The following is a 20,650-nucleotide window of genomic DNA, read 5'->3' as shown; positions in this document are numbered from 1 at the left end:
ATTACTGATATGAATCATATCAGTTATGTACTTAACAGCAAACAGGATACCAGAAATAAAAGTTGCATGCCCTGACTTATTTGATAGATTTGTGCTTTCAAATTTAACATAAAAATGGATGTAAAATAAGCTTTTCTGATTCTGTTACTGTAGCATAAGATTAGTCAGTTTTCTGATAAAATCAAGGTCATTCATTTATTCGTAGAATATTTATTGAGTACTACTGTGTGTGCTAGATACTATGCCAGTTGCTGGAGATGGGAAAGATAAATAAGTTGCTTTCACTTTAGTAAGAGATACATATACAGTCACACTCAAAACTGAATATTGTTTTGCTTTAGAAAAGCCATAAAGTTGGTCATGCCTCACTTTATTTAAGCTGATACGCTTAGAAAAGAGCAACAGATACTTGTTTTTCTTTGTTATGGTGGAGGTGCAAGTGTCCTAATTGGCAAGGTGGAAAGTTATTCTTTAAACATGTAGTTAATATTATAATTAATTATAAGACATCAACAGCACAAGTGTTGTTGAAAACCATAGTAAGTCTCATTTTACATGGTGGTTTAGAATTCTCCTCTTACCGAATCTGTTGACAAATCGCCTGGTTCGAGTTTCACTTGCTCTAATTTCTCTTAACCATGAGCTAATAAAGCAGGAAAAGATTATGAAAGAAGCTACAGTCCGCAGACCCTGGGCTGGCGTCACAGGCTTTTTTTCACATGCATTCTGTGAACAAGCCTGCTGTTGGGTTCTGTCCTTGGCCTGTTTTCTTTGAAAGCTTGTATTTTATTCCATCCTTTTTCTTTCTCATGAAGTATCTATTTACCTGTTAGATTTATATGCATAGCTTCTCTCATCTAAAACAATTGCCTGATGATTTTACAAGGAATGGACAGAAAGAGCAGCTAAGTCAGAGTGCAAGATGGATTGGAAAAGTCAGAACCGTTTAGTTGCTCAGACGGCGCTGCCGGCTTTTCAGGTAGCTCCGTCAGAATCAGCAGCCAGGGGTTAGTGGTCCTGCCACCTGCTGGGCAAGTTTTAAAAGGCTACTGGGCATTGGAACAATTCAATCATATATACATAAAAGAGGGTGATTCTACATAAAGAAACTAGATTCATAAATTCTTGTGTGTGGGAATTATTTAGGTAGCCTCTGGCCCCTAACATAATGTAAGCACAGAATATATAATTAATAAGTAGCTACTGACTGATTGATTAATATTCCAGGTTCCAAACAAGCTGCTGCTAAGGAAAAAATATATATATATATATTTTTGCCTGAATCATGCAGATTAGCTGAATATCTTGATGATTCATTAACCTGATGTTTCCTGAAACATTGCCTTTAAAATTCCCATGGAGATTCAGTATTAGAGAAATCTTAATTCGAGGTTAGCTTGAACCTTGTTTCAGACACTTGACGTTATGAGACTTGTTATTTCAAAAGCTCATTTTCAACCCCATTTTGAACAGAATTATTAATTGTAGGGGTTCTGTACAATTGAGAACATTTCATTTTCCACCAAATTGTTTTTAGGCTTTAAAAATGATTATGAAATGTTTTTGGCACATATTTTGTAGTGAGAGAAACTACTTTAGACTCAAAAGGTTTTTATTTTTCTCTAATGATTTTTTTCCTGAAATTACTAGTCTGTTACGAAAATTTATTTGTACTATTTCTAATGCCATATGATTATATGCTACTCAGAAGGAAATTACATAGCTTCAAAATTAATCTTTTTATGTAGCATAAAAGTACAAGAAAATCCAGCTGCATTTCTTAGAGCTATACAGCAACAAGTTCATCCTGATGTTCAGTTGGTAAGTGTAAGATACTTTTTTGGTTTTGATGTATAATTTTATTTTTACTTTATATCTACAGTCTTAAAATAAGAGATTTGAACATACTTTCCCATAATATGTTTGTAAATTGCCATGCATTTCCCCAAAGCACCCAACAAAGTATTAATATTAGTAATGTAGTCAATATTTTATTTCTCTTTTATATCTCTTTTATAACATTAATTTTAAAATACAGTGTTCTTGTTTCCCCCACCTGGCCACTGCCTTGTTCTGCCATCTTCCTTGCTTGGAGCCAAACTCATAGGATGGAAGGAAGGAAGGCTCTTGAGATAATTTTGCTGATAATAAAGATGTGTTTGTCTCCACTTTATATAATTAAGTGTAAATAATTTTAGCCATTGACATTATGACTCTAAATAGTTCTATGGGTTGAAAAATTGATTTTCTTTTCTTAATCATGCCAATGCCTATCTTTTCGACAATTTGGGAGCTTTTGAAAGTAGAGAGTAAAGGCTGGGGAGGAGGTGGAGGAAGGCCAGGAGAGGCCCTTCCATGTGGGAAATGCCTGATAAGAGTAGGGGTAGTGACACAGATGGGTGGAATTAAAAATACCAGGGACCCGAGGCTTCTTTATTCTTATTTTTCCTCTCCCTATATTTCTACTCTCAACTTCCAGTAAAAAAAAAAAAAAATGTCCTTTTTGTTTCCTTTATTTTGATTATCTTGTATCTGATGAGAAAAGCACCACATTTTAAGCTAATTTTCCACTTCGCTTATTTTTGAGTGGGGTTGGGGGAGGGACTAGTGGGAATGAGAGCTTCAGAACCGTAGAAGGAGCCACTGCAGAGTGGGGGTGGGCGAGTGGAGACAGCCGGAGAAAGGGCTCAGAGGGACACGTGGAGGAAGGAAGAGGAGGGAGCGGGACAGGCGTGGACAGGCGAGGAGTGGGGTTCTGCAGAGCAAATGGCCGGTGAAAAGGCATTTCAAGTGGCGTTGATTCATTCATGGCCATTTGAGTATTTGCTTCTTGGGCACTTAGGGGCAAAAGATGTTGGCAAAATCTATGTGTTCATTTTTTTCAAAAAGCTACTCCTAGCCCAAGTAAATTAATTTCTAAAATCTTCTGCTGTTTTTTGCTTTTAGGTGATGTGCATTCTGCCTTCTAATCAGAAAAACTATTATGATTCTATTAAAAAATATTTGAGCTCGGACTGCCCAGTCCCGAGCCAGTGCGTGCTCGCCCGGACCTTGAATAAACAGGGAATGATGATGAGTATTGCCACCAAGATCGCCATGCAGATGACCTGTAAACTCGGAGGCGAGCTGTGGGCCGTGGAGATACCTGTGAGGACTCTGTCACACTTTCCCTGTTAACAATCAATCCATCAGTCAATTTTTTTAAATTAAATCAAAGTAGGAGGTATTATCACATGATCCCAGAATTATCTGGTTTGTTTGTTGAGCCTCTACTCTGGGTTCTGGTGTCACACAAGCCAGTGGACACCCAGAAGCAGGTGGGGCACAGCCCTTCTTCTTAGAGAACTTCAGTTAAGCTGCTAACTTAGAATATTTCACGGAAGAGACTCGAGTTTGCCGTAGACTTAGAGGGACTGGGTTTGTATCCTCGCAGCTGCTATTTTAAACTCTGTCTCTCATGGTCTCCATCTTTGCCTGCTTTCAGCAGGGTGCCAATTCTCAGAGCAGCCTTGTGCCCTGGGTGGGGCCTCCCCACAGCTTGGGGAACTGGCCTAGCCTGTGATCTGCACCTCCAAACTGTGGCGGGAACGTAGAAAATCCTCTGCTTTTTCCTGAATGGACTGTTGCCACCATGGGAGGAAGTGAGGAAAATGAGAAACGAGGGAGGGTTGCCCACTCCCTTATATGTCCGTCATCAGGATGAACGTGGTACCCCAGCTGCACCAGAGCCCCCCTTCCCCCACCCCGCCCTGCTTTCCCAGAGGTGGAGGTGCACTTCCAGGCGAGGCTTCCTTAGAGGTCTGAAGGGCGGGAGATGCAATTCCTCTTCAGATTTCTCAGACCCGAGGCGAGGGAGGAATGGACTGACCATGTTCCAGAATCTCTTTAGCCACCGAGCCCCTTGCCCACCCCCACAAAGGATGATGGCTGTTTTGAACTATAGTGAGTCTCTTAAGCAAAGTATGTACCACATTTTCCCTCTTTCTTTCAGTCTCTCTGGTTTCTGGTTTAATAATCTGCCTCATCTGGATCTTGATCTCCCTGACACTTAGCTTAATTTAAATAATTTAGTAACTGGAGACAGTTTTTTAAAAAAACTTTATATTAAATCATTGGGGAAATTATTCCTCACCCCATTAAATCAAGACAAATTCAATTTTATAGTTAAAGTCCCTGATGGTGGTTGGTATCGATGTCTGTAAAGATGCACTCAGCAAGCAAGTGGTGGTTGGATGTGTGGCCAGTGTGAACCCCAGAATCACCAGGTACTGTTAAAACTACCTGACATGTTCTTCAGTTAGTTAGACAATTAGCTGTGGTTTCACTAAAGAACATAACAGCAAGGAATTGTTTGTGTTATTCATTCATGTTTTAAACACCAACACTTAACGGTCCTAAATTAAAGTGTGATTGATAATGTTGAGATAATATGTAGCCTCATTTAAAAATTTTTATTCATTCAGTAGGGCAAGCTATTGCTCATATTCCAGTTTTAGCTATTTGGGTTTTTTGTGTCATAAAAATGTTAAGATTGTTTTTTTCTATTTCTGTGAAACATGCAATTGGAATTTTGATAAGGATTGCATTGAAGTTTTAGATTACTTTGTGTAGTATGGTCACATTAACAACAGTAATTCTTCCAATTAGTGAACATGAGATATCTTTCCATTTATTTGTGCCATCTTTGATTTCTTTTATCAATGTTTTATAGTTTTTAGTATACAGATTTTTCACCACTCTGGTTCAATTTATTTTTAAATGTTTTATTCTTTTTGTTGCTATTGTAGATGAGATTGTTTTCTTAATTTCTTTTCATATAGTTTTTTGTTAGTGTATATAAACATAATTGATTTTTGTATGTTGATTTTGTATCCTGTAACTTTTTAATTTGTTTATTAATTCTAAGAGTTTTTTGGTAGAGTCTTTAGGGTTTTCTATATATAAGATCATATTATCTGCAGACAGAGACAATTTTACTTCTTCTTTTTCAATTTGGATACCTTTTATTTCTTTTTCTTGTTTAATTGCTCTGGCTAGAGTTTCCAGTACTCTGTTGAATAGAGGTGGGAAAATGGACATCCTTGCTTTGTTAATGATCTTAGAAGAAAAACCTTAATCTTTTCACTGTTGAGTATGATGTTAGCTACAGGCTTGTCATATATGGTCTTCATTGTGTTTAGGTACATTCCTTCCATACCTAATTGAAAGTCTTTGTCATGAATGGATATTGAATTTTGTCAGATGCTCTTTCTGCATCTATTGAGATGATCATATGATTTTTTCCTTCATTCTGTCAATGTGGTGTTTCATATTTATTAATTTACACATGTGGTACCATCCTTGATCCCAGGTATAAATCCTACTTGATTATGCTGTATGATCCTTTTAATGTGCTGTTGAATTTTGTTTGCTAGTATTTTGTCAAGAATTTTTACTTCTGTGTTGATCACAGATATTATAATTTCCTATTCATGTAGTGTCTTTGTCTGGCTTTGGTATCAGGTAATGTTGGCCTCATAGGATGATTTTGGAAGTGTTCCTTTTTCTTAAATTTTTTAGAAGAGTTTGGAAAGGATTCATACTAATTCTTATTTAAATGTTTGGTAGACTTCATCAGTGAAGCTATCAGGTTCTGGGCTTTTCATCATTTGGAGATTTTTGATTACTTATTCAATCTCCATGCTCATTATTGGTTTGTCCTGATTTTCTATTTCCTTATGATTCAATCTTGGTAGGTTGAATGTTTCTAGGAATTTAGCCATTTCTTTTAGGGTATCTAATTTGTTGCTGTATAACTGTTCATAGTTGTCCTTATGATTTTTGTATCTTTGTAATATCCATTGTAATGTCTCATTTTTTTTTCATTTATGATTTTGTTTGAGTCTTATCTCTCTCTCTTTTTTTAAAATTACAATTGTCCTTCAGTATCCACAGGGGATTGGTTCTAGAACCCTCTGTAAATACCAAAATCTGAAGATGCTCAAGTTCTTCAGTCAGTCCTCCTCCATATTTCCAGATGAGTTCCACATCTGGAGATTCAAGCAACCATGCATAAAAAAAACTGTTGAAAATACTGTTGTTTGAATCCATGGATATAGAACCCATGGATAAGGAGGGCCAGCTGCAGTTAGTCTAGCTAAAGGTTTGTCAATTTTATTTATCTTTCCAAAATACCATCTCTCGGTTCTGTTGATTTTTTTCTACTGCTTTTCTAACCTCTATTTTATTTATTTCTGCTCTGATCTTATTTTTTTCTTCCTTTTGATAACTCTGAGCTTAGTTGTTCTTTTTCTGTTTTTTTGGAGGTACAAATTTATTTATTTATATATTTATTTTTTGAGACAGAATCTCGCTCTGTTGCCCAGGCTAGAGTGCTATGGCATCAGCCTAGCTCACGGCAACCTCAAACTCCTGGGTTCAAGCAATCCTTCTGCCTCAGCCTCCCGAGTAGCTGGGACTACAGGCATGTGCCATCATGTCTGGCTAATTTTTTTCTATATATATTTTTAGCTGTCCAGATCATTTCTTTCTATTTTTAGTAGAGATGGGGGTCTCGCTTTTGCTCAGGCTGGTCTTGAACTCCTGACCTCGAGCGATCCTCCTGCCTCAGCCTCCCAGAGTGCTAGGATTACTGGTGTGAGCCACCGCACCTGGCCTTTTTTGAGATATAAATTTAGATTGTTTATTTTAGAGCTTTCTTTTTTCTTCGTATAGGTATTTATCACTACAAACTTTCATCTTCGAGCTGCTTTTGTACATCCCATAAGTTTTGGTATGTTGTGTTTCCATTTTTATTTGTCTTAAGGTACTTTTTACTTTCTTTTTTGATTTCTTCTTTGATCTGTTGGTTATTCATGGGTGTGTTGTTTAATTTCCACATATTTGCAAATTTTCCAGCTTTCCTGTTACTGATTTCTAGTTTCATACTATTGTGGTCAGACAAGATGCTTGATATAATTTCAATCATCTTCAATTTGTTAAGACTTGGTATTATTTGTCCTGGAGGTTGTTCTGTGTTTGCTTGAGCAGAGTATGTATTTTGCTGCTGTTGGATTAAATCTTCATTTTGTCTAAAGTGTCATTCAAGTCTAGAGTTTCTTTATTGATTTTCTGTCAAGATAATCTATCCATTGTTGAAAGTAGTATATTGAGCTCCTCTACGATTTTTGTATTGCTGTCTATTTCTCCCTTCAGATGCTAAGATTTGGTTTATATATTTAGGTGCTTTGATGTTGGGTACATAAATATACTTAGAATTGATAAATCATCTTGATGAATTGACCCCTTTATTGTTGTACAATAACTTTCTTTGTCTTTGTGAGTTTTTTGACAAAAGTCTATTTTGTCTAAGTTTAGTTACCCCTGCTCTCTTTTGGTTTTTCTATTTGCATGGAATATTTTTTTTTTATCCCTTCACTTTTTCTATCTGTGTCTTTAAATTTGAAGTGAGTCTCTTGTAGGCAGCATATAGTTGGGTCTTTGTTTTTATCCATTTAGCCACTCTGTGTCCTCTGATTGGAGAATTTAATCTATTTACATTTAAAATAATCATTGACAGGTAACAACTTACTGTTGCCATTTTGTTCATTGTTTTCTGGCTCTTTTGTCTATTTTTTTCTTACTGTCTTCCTTTAGGATCTGATGGTTTTCTGTAATGGTGTGCTTGATTCCTTTCTCTTTATCTTTTGGGTATCTACTATAGGTTTTTGCTTTGTCATTACCATAAGACTTACATGAAATAGCTTATAGTTATAATAGTGTATTTTAAGCTGATAATAATTTAACTTCCATCACATAAAAAACTTCATTTTTATTCCACTACCCCCCAATTTATGGTTTTGATGTCATAATTTACATCTTCTTATATTGTATATCCATTAACAAATTATTGTAGCTGTAGTTATTTTAAATTCTTTTGTCTTTTAACCTTATGCTAGAGTTATAAATAATTTAGACACCACCATTATAGTATTAGAGTATTCTGAATTTAACGATATACTTACTTTTACTAGTGAGTTTTACACTTTCATGTTTTCATGTTACTGATTAGCATCCTTTCATTTCAGCTTAAAGGATTTTTTTTTTCTTTTTTGTAAGGCAGGCCTAGTGGTGATGAACTTCTTCAACTTGTGTTTGTCTGGGAAAGTTTTTATCCCCTTTTTATTTCTAAAGGACAGCTTTGCCAAGCAAAGTATTCTTGGCAGTTTTTTCTTTCAGCACATTAAAAAAAAATGTATCATTCCACTCTCCTGGCCCATAAAGTTTCTGATGAGAAATCTGCTGAGAGCTTTTGGGGGTTCCCTTGTATATGATAAGCCCCTCTTCCTGCTGCTTTTAATATTCTGCCTTTGATTTTTGACAGTTTGATTGTAATGTGTCTTAGTGAATTCTTCTTTAGGTTGAACCTGTTTGGGAACTTTTGAGCTTCAGGTACCTGGATGTCCCCATCTCTCCCCAGATTTTAAGAAGTTTTATGCCATGATTTATTTAAATAAGCCTTCTGCCCTTTTCTCTCTCTTTTTTCCTTTTGAAACTCCTATAATGGGAACGTTAGCTCTCTTGATGGTGTCCTGGAAATTCCATGGGCTTTCTTTTCATTTCTTTTGATTCTTTTCTTCTATGACTGGATATTTTCAAATAGCCTGTCTTCAAGTTCACAGATTCTTTTACTTGATCAAGTCTGCTGTTGATGTTGTCTATTGCATTTATATAATTTATTTTATTCTTCAGCTCCAGAATTTCTGTTTGGTTCTTTTTTATAATTTCTATGTCTTTATTGAAGTTCTTATTTTGCTTATGTATTGTTTTTCTAACATCATTGACTGGTCTGTGTTGCTGTATAGCTTGCTGAACTTCCTTAAAACAAGTATTTTGAATTTTTTGTCAAGCAGTTCATATATCTCCATTTCTTTGGGGTTGGTTACAGGAATATTATTGTGTTCCTTTGGTAGCATCATATTTATTGATTTTTTTTAATGTTACTTGAAGTCTTGCATTGTTATCTTTGCATTTGAAAAATGTCACTTCCTCTAGTCTTTACTAGCTAGCTTTGGGAGAGAAGAGCATTCATCAGTCAGCCCAGACAGGAATTCTGAGGTTCTCTCACACCTTTTCTATGGATATGCCCATTCCACACTTCTTGTTCCCTCTTGAGGGGAATTCCTAAAATTGCATGTATTGTCTCAGTCCCACAAAGCCAGGCCAGAGTCTGAGAGGCTTCCATTTTTTTCCCTAGGGTGGTGCCCTGAAATGCTAATTTGTGTGCCTTCCCCCAATCCTGCAGAGCCGAGCTAGCTGTTTGTGTGAGATGCTTGCACTTTCTGCCTGCAGGGGCATGTTTGGGCAACCACCATGGGCAAGGGCTGGTGGTGAGATGCATGGAGCATTTGTGGTGCCTGTGGATCAACTGGGGGATCTATAGGCAAGGCATCCTAAGCCACCTATGGGTGAGCTTCTTGATGGCATTTATGGAGCAGTTAATAGGGTCTGCAGCCTCTCTTCCCTGCTCCCAGACTCTCCCAACCTCTCAGCTGTGCTGATTTCTTTGGTGTTGTGAGTGAGGCAAGAAATCAGTGGGCATCTTGGGTAGCAGCCTGTATGGCTGGGAGAGCTTGGTGCTCACTTACTACATTCTCACTTTCACCCAAAAATCATGGGCTGAGATGGGGGGGTCTCTCTTGGCACTGAGTTGTGCGACCCTGGGGGAGGGGTGACACAGGTAAAGTGAATCTGTTTGTGTGACCCTCTTTAGTGCATTTATTCTTGGTTATTTTACTTCAGTGGTGTACTAGACTTTCTCCATTGGGCTCCTGGACTCCCACAGAAGTACTCTTATCCACTTGGTAGCTGTCAAAACTGATGCTCTGAAGAGGAGATGATGGTAGAAAGCTCCTATTCTGCCATCTTGCTGACATCACTGAGAACTTCCAGTTTGTTAGCAGCATTCCTAATTATGTTACTGTCTTTTTCTTTTCTTTCTTTCTTTTTTTTTTTTTTTTACTTTTTTAGAGATAAGGTCTTATTATGTTGCTTAGACTGGAGTGCAGTGGTTAGTCATAGGCATGGATCATAGAACCTTGAACTCTTGAGCTCAAGCAATCCTCTTGCCTCAGCCTCCCAAGTAGCTGAGACTATAGGCATGCACCTGGCTGTGTTACTATTGTTGCATGTGTTCAGAGAACTATAATAATGTTGGCACATACTCACCACTAAGTTATTATCTTCATTTTCTAAGTGCTTTTAATTCAATAATGGCTTTAGCAAGAGAACTTTCTTCTGAAATCTAGATAATTAAGATTTCATATTTAAAAGGCTCACCTATAGAAATGGAAGTTTATGCTTGAGAAATCATCGAATATTTTGAAATTAGATCTGCTAAATTAATACATTCTTTTATAAAAATATTATAGTGGCTTTTATTTATTAGTGTTTACTATTAGTACTGTGCCAAGTATTTTACATCTATTCCTAACTTAATTTTTACCACAACGCTATAAGGTAGTAACTGCCTTACTATCTTATAAATCTCCTTAGTACAGATGAGGAAACTGAGACTTAGATTTACATAGCAAAGTGTCATGGCTGGTAAGTGTACTGGCCAGGATTTGAACCTAGATATGTCTGATGCTAGCACGGTGCTTTAGTTTCTCTTTTCAATAAATTATGATCACATAACATATACAAAATTACGAACATTGATTTTTAATCACAATGTCTATTTTTTCATTTAATATTAATAACTGTTTATAGTAGGAATTTTGAAGTTGAACTTTACTTGTCCTTTGCTTACTTTAGGTGGTTTTCCCGCTGCATTGTTCAGAGAACAATAACGGATGTTGCAGATTGCTTAAAAGTTTTCATGACTGGTACTAAAAATACAGCAATGTGGGTGGGCTCCAAAGACTGTTGCTTCAGACCCAAAGTCCCCATGCTTATAGCAGACCAGATAGGTGGAAGCAAACTCCCCAAGCCTGTCTGTGTCACCTGTCACCCAGATCCCTGAAGCTGTGTGCTGACTCAGGCTAACAGTTAGACTGTGTAGCACTTACATTTGTCTGTGTGTGACAAACAGAAAGCCAGGGGGAAGGAAAATTTGTGGCTGCTGGCGTCCCCGGCAAGCAGTGTGAAGGTCAAAAGAAACCTACCCTGGAGGAACTAGGGTTATGACACAGCAGTGTTAAATCTAGACATAGGAGAGAAGCCTTTGGCCCTAGGCTGGGAGTGCTAACAGGTAAGGTGGCAGAGCAGGAGAAGATGGGGAAGAAAGCAGACGAGGAAGGGCGTCCTACTTACAGTGCGAGGCTCTGGAAAGACAGATCTAGGGTTTCTGCTTCCTCACCAGCCCTGGCCCAGGTCTGGCTTTGCTATTCCCTAGCAGTGTGACTTGTGCCAGTACCTCCCTTTTCTGATCTGCTTTTCCCCATCTGTAAACTTTGGGGGGTTGTAAATATTTTTTTTTCCTAAAAAAAGTGAATTTGGTGATACATGTTCATAATGAATTTATATATATGATTATCTTCTATCAAATTAAAATGAATTTCCTAGACAATAAACTCTTCTAAAATAATTGTGCAATATATACATGAGAAGAATTATTCCATCCTTTCAGTTTCCCTTCACTTCAAAACTTGGTAATTTTTTTTAGCAGTTGTTATTCAAAATTTCTGCTGGGTGAAAGTTACAGTCTGGTCTCTCTGCTCTTTAGAGACTTTCTAGTTAGAGTGGGTGGAAATGTTTTCAGGGTTCATATCCTCAGTGAGAACAGGAATCAGTTGGGTGAGTCTGTGTGAAGAGATGTTTTCAGAGGAATGGCCAAGGCATTCCCTTATGTTTTCATATTTATTCTCATTAGGGAAGAAAGTGACATAAAATTATCTAGTTCATAACTATTGAGAGGATTTAAAGACTTGAAGACACTAAATTAGTATTAATTTGGTCTTAGGCATTTGTATGTCAATTGCATGAATTAAATTTTAATTTATTGCTTAAATATTAAAGTTTTGCTAAAGAGATATGCCAAGTTTAAGAATATATTATGCCATAGAAACCATTATGGTTCCCCAAGTATCAGAGACAAAGGAATACTCCCTAAAGTTAACCCATTTTAATATTATTGCAAATATAACCAAAATCAGGTATTGCCCTATTTTGCAGTGGTTTGAAATAGCAAACCTATTTAAACATTGCAGTATATGGGAATGCTATTTTTTCTTGGCATTGCCTAAGTCATTCTTTCCTTACTAACACCAAATTCTGCAGGAGCACTCAACAAATGGTACAAGTACAATCATGATTTGCCAGCACGGATAATTGTGTACCGTGATGGTGTCGGGGATGGCCAGCTGAAAACACTTGTTGAATACGAAGTCCCCCAGCTGCTGAACAGTGTGACAGAAGCCAGCTCAAATACCAGGTATTCAATTATTGTTCTTTCCTCCACACACCCAATTCAGTGTAACAATTGTACACGAGGTATGGGAGCATAACTTTTCTTTTTAATGCAATTAAGTTTTTCTCTGTCTCTGCATTATGCCAGTAGAGCTGTATGAATTTCCCTTAAATTGGAGGGTAGTTGGGATGGTCTAACATACATAGCCTGGGTGGGGAAAGCCTTGGGAGCCCTGCTGGGGGCACCTGGAGGAAGGAAGGTAGGCATCAGAGCACCTGACTCTGAAATTCTGCAGGAAACCTGCCGGGCTGCTGGCAAGTGCAGATGCTTCTTACCTACTAACATGCCATGGAAGAAAACAAGCTGTGGTTTCAAATTTGAGGCCCCAGTCGACATACAGAACTGAAGCCTCTGAATTGCAGGCACTGATAGGCACTTAAGGTCTATGGAAGGTTTCAAAAGGGTCTGAGTACCATGAAAGCTAAGCTGCAGATGGAAATGAGATCATCTTAAACACCAAGCACCTTGCTCTGTTGTTACATTTTAAAATTTGGGTGTGTCAGTACAAAATTTGCCTCAGTGATTACGTGAAGTGGCAAGTGCAAAAAAATATTAAAAATGGTAAATGGGGAAGGACACTAATCCTAAATTGGCTCCTAAAAATATCTGGAAAGTATCTTATTCTAAGCTGTGCACAGAGCTCCATCTGTAGGGTGACACCATTGTCACCACCATCATCCAAAGCGTTGTGGCCACAAGTCACAAAGGAGCTGAGTCTTGACCTCAGTCATTTACTGTTAGAGAGGGAGGAAAGCCTAATAGCTTCGTGGCAGTATCACCTGCAGCTTCATCCACACTGTTGGAGCCAAAATTCCTCGCTCCTCACTGACCTCAGGTGAATGTGTTTGTTAAGAATTCCAAGCATGCAACTGAGGGATGCAGGAGCAAATTTAACAGCTGGCAGTGCTAAGGACTTACTTTTCTTGCACTATAGCATCAGCTTCAATATTGAAAACATTCATAAAATTAAAAAAAATAATTATAATGCTTAAAATGAAACTTCACATTGGTCTTTACATCCCAGAGTTTCCTTCCATGATGGCGAATATTTGGATTCAGCCTTGGCTTTATGGAATACTTAACACTTGGCCATTCAGCATTTGGCCAGAATGGATATTTGGTCCATCCATTTGTCCACCCAGACATGAGTTTTGCATGATGCAGAAAGGATTATTTGAGGAGTAAAAGGAACTTGTGCTTCTCCCTTTGCTACTCAGAAATAAAATTGAGAGAAAGAGTGAAGGTGAAAATAGGGTGACTGTTGCTAATGAAAACAATAAATCTGGTCTCCATGGATAATTCTGGAAAATCTTTCTGCAGAATTGCTAATTGAAGCTCATAGTCCTATTAACCATTCCTTCCCGCCCCCTTTAGATGATATAAAGTAGGCAAATGACTTGGCATAGCACACTTTTGCAACAAATGAGGACCATCCCTAATTTTAAAAATTGTATGTATCTCTAGGGAAGGAGGGATTGTAGATGATTTTTATTTTATTTGTTTTGCAGTGTTTTTCTAATGATTTTCTATTTATTTCATTTTTAAAATTACAAAAAAAAAAATACAAAGCCACATGGATTGGTTTCCATTCTCTTCTTTTTATTTTTTGCCTCTCTGATTCTAAGCTCCAGACTGTCAGTGATCGTGATCAGGAAGAAGTGCATGCCACGATTCTTTACAGAAATGAACCACACTGTACAAAACCCCCCGCTTGGCACTGTCGTGGATTCAGAAGCAACACGTCCGGAATGGCAAGTGCCACTGGAAAATCCATTTTTAACAACACATACATTGTGTGTTGCTTAGGTTTGTCCTTGCTCTGTTTGCCGCCTTTCTGACATTCATTCCATCTCCCCCCTCAGGTATGACTTTTACTTGATCAGCCAGGCAGCCTCTCAGGGAACTGTTAACCCCACCTACTATAATGTTATCTATGATGACAATGGCTTGAAACCCGACCACATGCAGAGACTTACATTCAAACTGTGCCACCTGTACTACAACTGGCCTGTGAGTGAAAGCTGTTTACTTATGTAAATGTGAGACTCAGGATTCCCACCTAGGAGTTGTCATACAGTTCACCTGTGTATCCCTGGGTACTAGCACAATACCTGACTTTCTCAAAGGAGGCATGAATGAATGAGTGAATGGCTACTTAACATGCACAGTGGGAGGAACCCAGTTTGTCATAGAAATAAAATAGCAGCAACTATTATAATAGATTAATATTTATAGTTTCTAGAGGACTTTATTGTATACATTATCTTATGCAAGCCTGAGAGGAAATCAGGGTATTGTTATTTCCGTGTTGAGGAAGTTGAAGCCAACTCACCTGTTGTGCCGGATGGGAAAGTGCTAACAGGCACGGGTCTGTCCTGTGTTCCTGTGAGTTAGGCCAAGAGCTGCTCTCAAAGTCTAAGGCCGAGGTTGGTTCTGAGCCCCTCGGAGCATGGGGTCTTGGGAAACAGCCCTAAGTTGGATGGCTCCCAGGTCCCAGCAGCACAAATCCGGAGTGACCTTCCATTCCATCTTCCCCAGTGAGCTTAAGTTCCCAACGAGTGAAGTTGCCCTTCGTTGGTTAAGTTGTGTTACTGTTTACCCAGAAACCCATTCTATTGTCTACATAACCAGCAGATAAAAAAAAAGAAAAAAAAAAAAACCAGCAAAAAAAATCACTTTGAAGAACAAGTTATCCTCTTGCTTATTATCAATACTTTTTCTTCCTCAGGGCATAGTCAGCATCCCAGCACCATGTCTGTATGCACATAAGCTGACCTTTCTGGTTTCACAAAGCATTCATAAAGAACCAAGTTTGCAATTAGCCAATTCTCTCTTCTACCTGTGATGACATGAACCACTGGCATCTATGAATGAAGAATCCAAGGAATAGTTGGTATACTTTGTGCAAATCTACCACGAGCTCAAGGCTATGACTGGGGAAAGGAGATTGGGCTTAGTCTCAACTTCTGGGAAGAAAAAGCAAAATAAGTTAATCTGAAACTGTTCAAAAGAATTGTATGTTATTTTTTTTTTAAAGAGTTACATGCTGGAGGTAAATTCTCATTGTGGTATATGGAATTAAAATATTCCATCACCTATAAAGAATTACACAGAGTTAAATATCTTCTAAGAAAATAATTGTTTATACCATGTTTTAGTTGGGTTCTACTAAAAAAAAAAAGAAAAGTGTGTGATATTTTGATGGTAGATAAACGGAGTCTAATTCCCACCCTAAATTTTGCAGAGGTTTTCTTAAATAATGTTATAGAGCATTTTATAGAGTCATTTAAAGAGTTATTAGAAAATAAAAGTTCAGAGCATCACAGATGTGTTTGTTGTTATTTGAATTTTAAGTTAACATTACATGTGAACTTCATTATTTAAGTATTTTCAGCAAAGACTCCTACCCATTAGACCGTATCACCGTCAATTTTTGAGTTCTGTTCTGAATCTGAACTTATCACTTGCTCTCTTGATGGGACTTTATTTCACTTCGTAGCCACTACTCTTAGTGATGATCTTGTTTTCTACTCATGAGAAAACAGAAGCTGTCAAAAGAGAACTTCCACAGGCTCTACATTTTCCTTCCCCTAAGGGCATCTGTGCCCACAGACCCTGCCCGCCCCTCCCCTCGTTACTATAAATACACCACACCTGTGCTCCCGTAAGGCTCGGCACTAAAGCCCGTTCCCTCTGACCTATGAAGGATGCTGCTCTAGCAATCCTCCCCTCTCCTTTCTGCATCACCAGTTTCTCTCTCACTACGGGGTCATTCCCATTGGCACTATAAATACGCTGTTGTTTCTCCCACCTTAAAAAGGAAACCATTTCCCCCTCCAGCTACCACCCCATTTCTTTGCTCCTCTTTACAGAAAAACATCTCAAAAGAAGAGTCTATGCTTGAAGTATCCAATTCTTTACTCCAGTTGAATTTCACCACAACCACTACATCAAAACTGCCTTAGTCCGGGCCACCAATGACCTCCACTTTGCTAAATCCGGGAGTCAGTTCTCAGGCCTCGTCTTACCCAACCCAGTCGATCATGTCCCCCTCCGAGACACTCTTTTCTTGGCCTGTAGGATAACGCACTCTCCTGGTTCGTCTCCTGCTGCATTGATGACTCATGCTCCGTCTCCTTTTGTGGCTCCTCGTCTTCTCTCCCTTTTCACACTGGAATGCCCAGGAATGAGAATACGGCTACATGCAAAAGATCTTTTGATGACGGAACGATCAGAGCTCCAAATTCTGCTTGCTGAGGAAAGGTGATGTGGAAGGCTGTGGCAAAGGGTGTGGGGACAGCAGTGGGTCCTCTCTGGGGACGAGGGGAGCAGGCTATGGAGGGGATGCCAACGCAGAGGTCACATCACAGCGCACAGAAAACATTCTTTTCCTACTTGAGAGTTTTGTCCAGGCCTGGTAGAAATGCAGCCAACATGGGTACTGTCCAGTAACAGGAGAGCCATTTATGGGGCATGAGGGGAGAGAGGTGTTTGTAAGCTCCAGGCAAGCACTCCGCACTTAATCTCCATAACAACTATGAATTTGACTTTAGTGACCCTTTTACAGATGGTAAAACTGAGGAGTAAAGATGCCGTGTGATTCACCAAAGTTTACAGGATTAATAAATTTTGGAGCTAGAATTTGTCCTGGAGTTTGTTTGACTTGCAAAAGCTGTGAGATGAACCACAAGACTCTGCTGCCTTAATGAAAAAGACTCTTAAGATTTAAAAAAATTTCTCTCAGAGCTCTAATATGAGGAAGTGCCTTATATGATTTAAAGTCGGCATTATATAGCAAGTCTTTGGAGGCAAGGCATGGCTCCAGTTAAGGGTGGTGGTTTTTGTTTTTGTGTTGATGTTGTTTTCTTCCATCAACGTACAAACAGTGATGTAGAGCATCACTACCTAACCAAACAGCTTGTATAAACCCACATGCTGCATTTTGATTAGGCAATAGGAAGGTCTGTAGAGCTGCCCACCCTTTTATTTACCAAGTACTGCCGGAGGTAACGAATGTCTCCTTACCACTTTAACCCACAAGGGGGCACTGACGGACTGTTGTATGAGCAGAGTCCTTCGTCTTGGCCCTGAGCAACAAATAGTGGTAAAAGAGTCAACTTAAGAATAACTCCCAGAGGACACCATAGGACTAGAAATCTTCATTTGAGCTTCTTTTCCAACATGTTTAGTTGCTGAATGTGATAACTTCCTTCCCTGGGACTCAGTTACCCAGTCTGTAAAGTGAGAAGGGGTTAGACCAGACCGGTGGTGCTCAACCGTGGGAATATTAGAATTTCCCACATTAAAAAGTATTAGAAAAAAATACAGATGTCTGAGCCCACCCCCTAAAAATTAGTGACTTAACTGGTCTGGGATGAGGCCTGATAATCTGAATATTTTTAAAATTCTCCAGATGGTTCTGATGTTCAGCCAGGGTTGAGGACTTCTGACCTGGCCATCTAAAGTCCATTTCAGCTTGCACATGATGTGATTGCCACCTAGCACCTACATTAAATAGTTTTTCTTACTAAAGCCACCAAGGACCAAGAGGAGAGGGCACATGTTCCAGACTTCAGGGAGGTACTGGATTTGAACCCTAGAACTGCCACTTAGTAGTTATGTGACCTTGCCCAAGTTACTTAACCTCTCTGAGCCTTGTGTATATACTTGTAAAAATGCCTAAGAATGTTGGATTAGATAAATCTAAAGTATCTGACTTTAATGGAGAGTATCTTATTAGACCTGATGAAAAGAATCAAATGACACAATTTAGTTCACAAATATTCATGGGTGCATATTATATGTCAGACGTGCACTGGATTCTGAATTCTACAATTCTGCTTAAAGGAAAGCTTAATATTTTCTCTAGGTATAAACAATCACTTGCTCTATTGTAGAGAAGATTTTCTGGGTTAGATTTTATTTTGAGGTGTGGGAAGGAAATTCTGGAAGAAATTATACTTTAAATACACTTCTGTGGCCACCAGGGAGGTGCCTCAATCAGATCTTCCTTTAAAAGAAGCTTCTGCAAGGAACATAATGGCTGACAGCTTCTAAGTGCTACACCTTCAAGATCCCCGCAGTGGTGAGGTTAAGACCATGCCCTCCCCAGGCTGTTGCCAGCCCCTGACTGAGCACAGCAGAGGCAATAGATTTGGGTTGTTGCTGCCCAACGTGGGACTCACCATCAGGCAGTCTTTGATAGGGGGATCCTCTTTCACCTGACCAAGGCTTTCTCGGAGCTGCACTGTAGTTTTGTACCAACCCTCCTTCCTTTCCTCTCTCCTTTCACGGATACCAGACTGACGTGGAGGTCTTAAGGCTTGTCCTATTAACTCCTACTTCCTCTCACCTGTATCCTTCACATGTGTTTCTCCCAGTAAATCTCTGGAATGTCTAATTCTGTCTTGTTTACTTCTTGGGCGACCCACATTGACACAATTTCCTTCACCGTTAAATCATTCATTGTTTTTTGATAAAAGTAAGTCTATTTTTAGTCTTAAGCTTTCCATTGACCAAAACATAAAATTTAAACGAAAACTATTTACCTAGAGATGTCATAACCTTTTAAATATTGGGTTCTGAGTTAGCAATTTCCCCTGGGAAAATTTACTTTTAAACTTTTCTAACACACTTGAAGATCTCAGACATGAAATGTAAACAGCTTTGGAGAGCTGTTGTCAAATGTCTGCATTTGGTTGCTTAGATTAACCTGTACTTTGCACTTGCATCTGACCCAGCGCCCGCTGGTCAAGAATAACCCAACAGCCTCTACGGAGAAGATGAGGAAAGGACTTATTTTGAAGGCAGAGAAGATGAAGGGGCCTGAAGAATTTATGACTGAGTCAAGATCTTTCCAATTTATTGAGAATTTTAAAAAATCATTAACTTAAAAATTATAAAAATAACAGATGTACATTATGGAATATTTGAAAGGTACAGTAAAGTATAAAGAGGTAGGCAAAAAATCACGGATACAGCTACTACCCAGAAGTATATACTGTTAACACTTTGATATATGTTTTTCTTCTAGTCCTTCAGGTATAAATGGATCCAGTGGTTCCAACCATGTTATTCAAGGGTCAACCGTACTCCTAGTTAGGTTGCAGTCTGTTTGTATATTAAGCTAGTTTGCCGTTTGTTACATAGGAACTCAAACTATGAAGACAGCCTCAGGCTATGGACTCCTGCTTATTTAATTTAACAGGCTACTATCAATCCAGTAGAGGACAAGCAAAGAGAAGAGAAGCAAAGGAGAAAAATGTGATAAATAGAAAATACCAAATAAGATGGTAGATACACACTCAAAATATAATTAGTCTTAATAAATGTAAAGAAACTAATTTCACTTATTGGAAACTGCGAGATTGCATCTAAAAAATGTATTTATATACTGTATATAAGAAACATATCTAAATAGAAAGTTTTCTAAAATAGAAAGTTTGTAAGTAAGAAAAAAAAAAGGAAAAGATACACAGTTGACCCTTGAACAACATGGGTTTGAACTGCACAGGTCCACTTATACTCAGGTTTTTTCCAACCAAATGCAGATGGAAAATGCAGTATTTGTGGGATGTGAAACCTGCACATATGGAGGGCCAACTTTTCATATCCTCAAGTTCTGCAGGGATGACTGCAGGACTTGAGTGTGCATGGATTTCAGTATAGTAGGGGGTCCTGGAACCAATTCCCCCTGTGATACTGAGGGAGACTATTCTTTGAATTAATAGGCACAGTACAGCTGGGATAGCAATATTGATATCTGACAAAATAGAACTTAAGGCTAAAAGTAAGGATATTACATATCTATGAAAGTAGCAAAAGAAAAAAGCCCAAGAAGAAATAGCAATCATCGATAGGTACACATAATTTACCATAGTTTTGAAATACAAAAATAAAATCGAGAGAATTGCAAAGAGAAATTTACCAACTTTTTAAATGTACAACTAAACAAGGAGACTTTAACATGAGTCTCTGAAAAACTGATCAAAACGACAGGGTCATTAGAAATTATGTAGATTATTTGAAAAAGTAGTTAGTAAACATGATTTAATAGTAGGCACAAAGCAAGTCTCCAAAAATTCCAAATAATTTATATCATATAGATACATTGATGGAAAGAGTCCTAAATAGTTTATGGCTTAAAGGAAATCACACTGGAAAATTTTAAAAATTAGAAAAAAAGCAATATATAATAAGAAC

General features: G+C 38.3%; 1 protein-coding gene across 1 annotated transcript in view; it reads left to right on the top strand.

Annotated features, from left to right (window-relative positions):
- Positions 1–15,293, top strand: part of PIWIL4 (piwi like RNA-mediated gene silencing 4) — a 38,858-nt gene extending 23,565 nt beyond the window's left edge. Inside the window, exons 13-20 of the mRNA XM_069469052.1 lie at positions 1,749–1,821; positions 2,947–3,147; positions 4,165–4,265; positions 10,795–10,865; positions 12,259–12,412; positions 14,074–14,199; positions 14,311–14,458; positions 15,177–15,293. Coding sequence (XP_069325153.1) covers positions 1,749–1,821; positions 2,947–3,147; positions 4,165–4,265; positions 10,795–10,865; positions 12,259–12,412; positions 14,074–14,199; positions 14,311–14,458; positions 15,177–15,293 — 991 coding nt within the window. The remainder of the gene's footprint in view (positions 1–1,748; positions 1,822–2,946; positions 3,148–4,164; positions 4,266–10,794; positions 10,866–12,258; positions 12,413–14,073; positions 14,200–14,310; positions 14,459–15,176) is intronic.
- Positions 15,294–20,650: the final 5,357 nt, after the last annotated feature.

Source organism: Eulemur rufifrons, chromosome 6, assembly GCF_041146395.1.
Source record: "Eulemur rufifrons isolate Redbay chromosome 6, OSU_ERuf_1, whole genome shotgun sequence".
Classification (NCBI taxonomy): Eukaryota; Metazoa; Chordata; class Mammalia; order Primates; family Lemuridae; genus Eulemur; species Eulemur rufifrons.
This window is presented reverse-complemented; position numbering and strand designations above follow the sequence as displayed.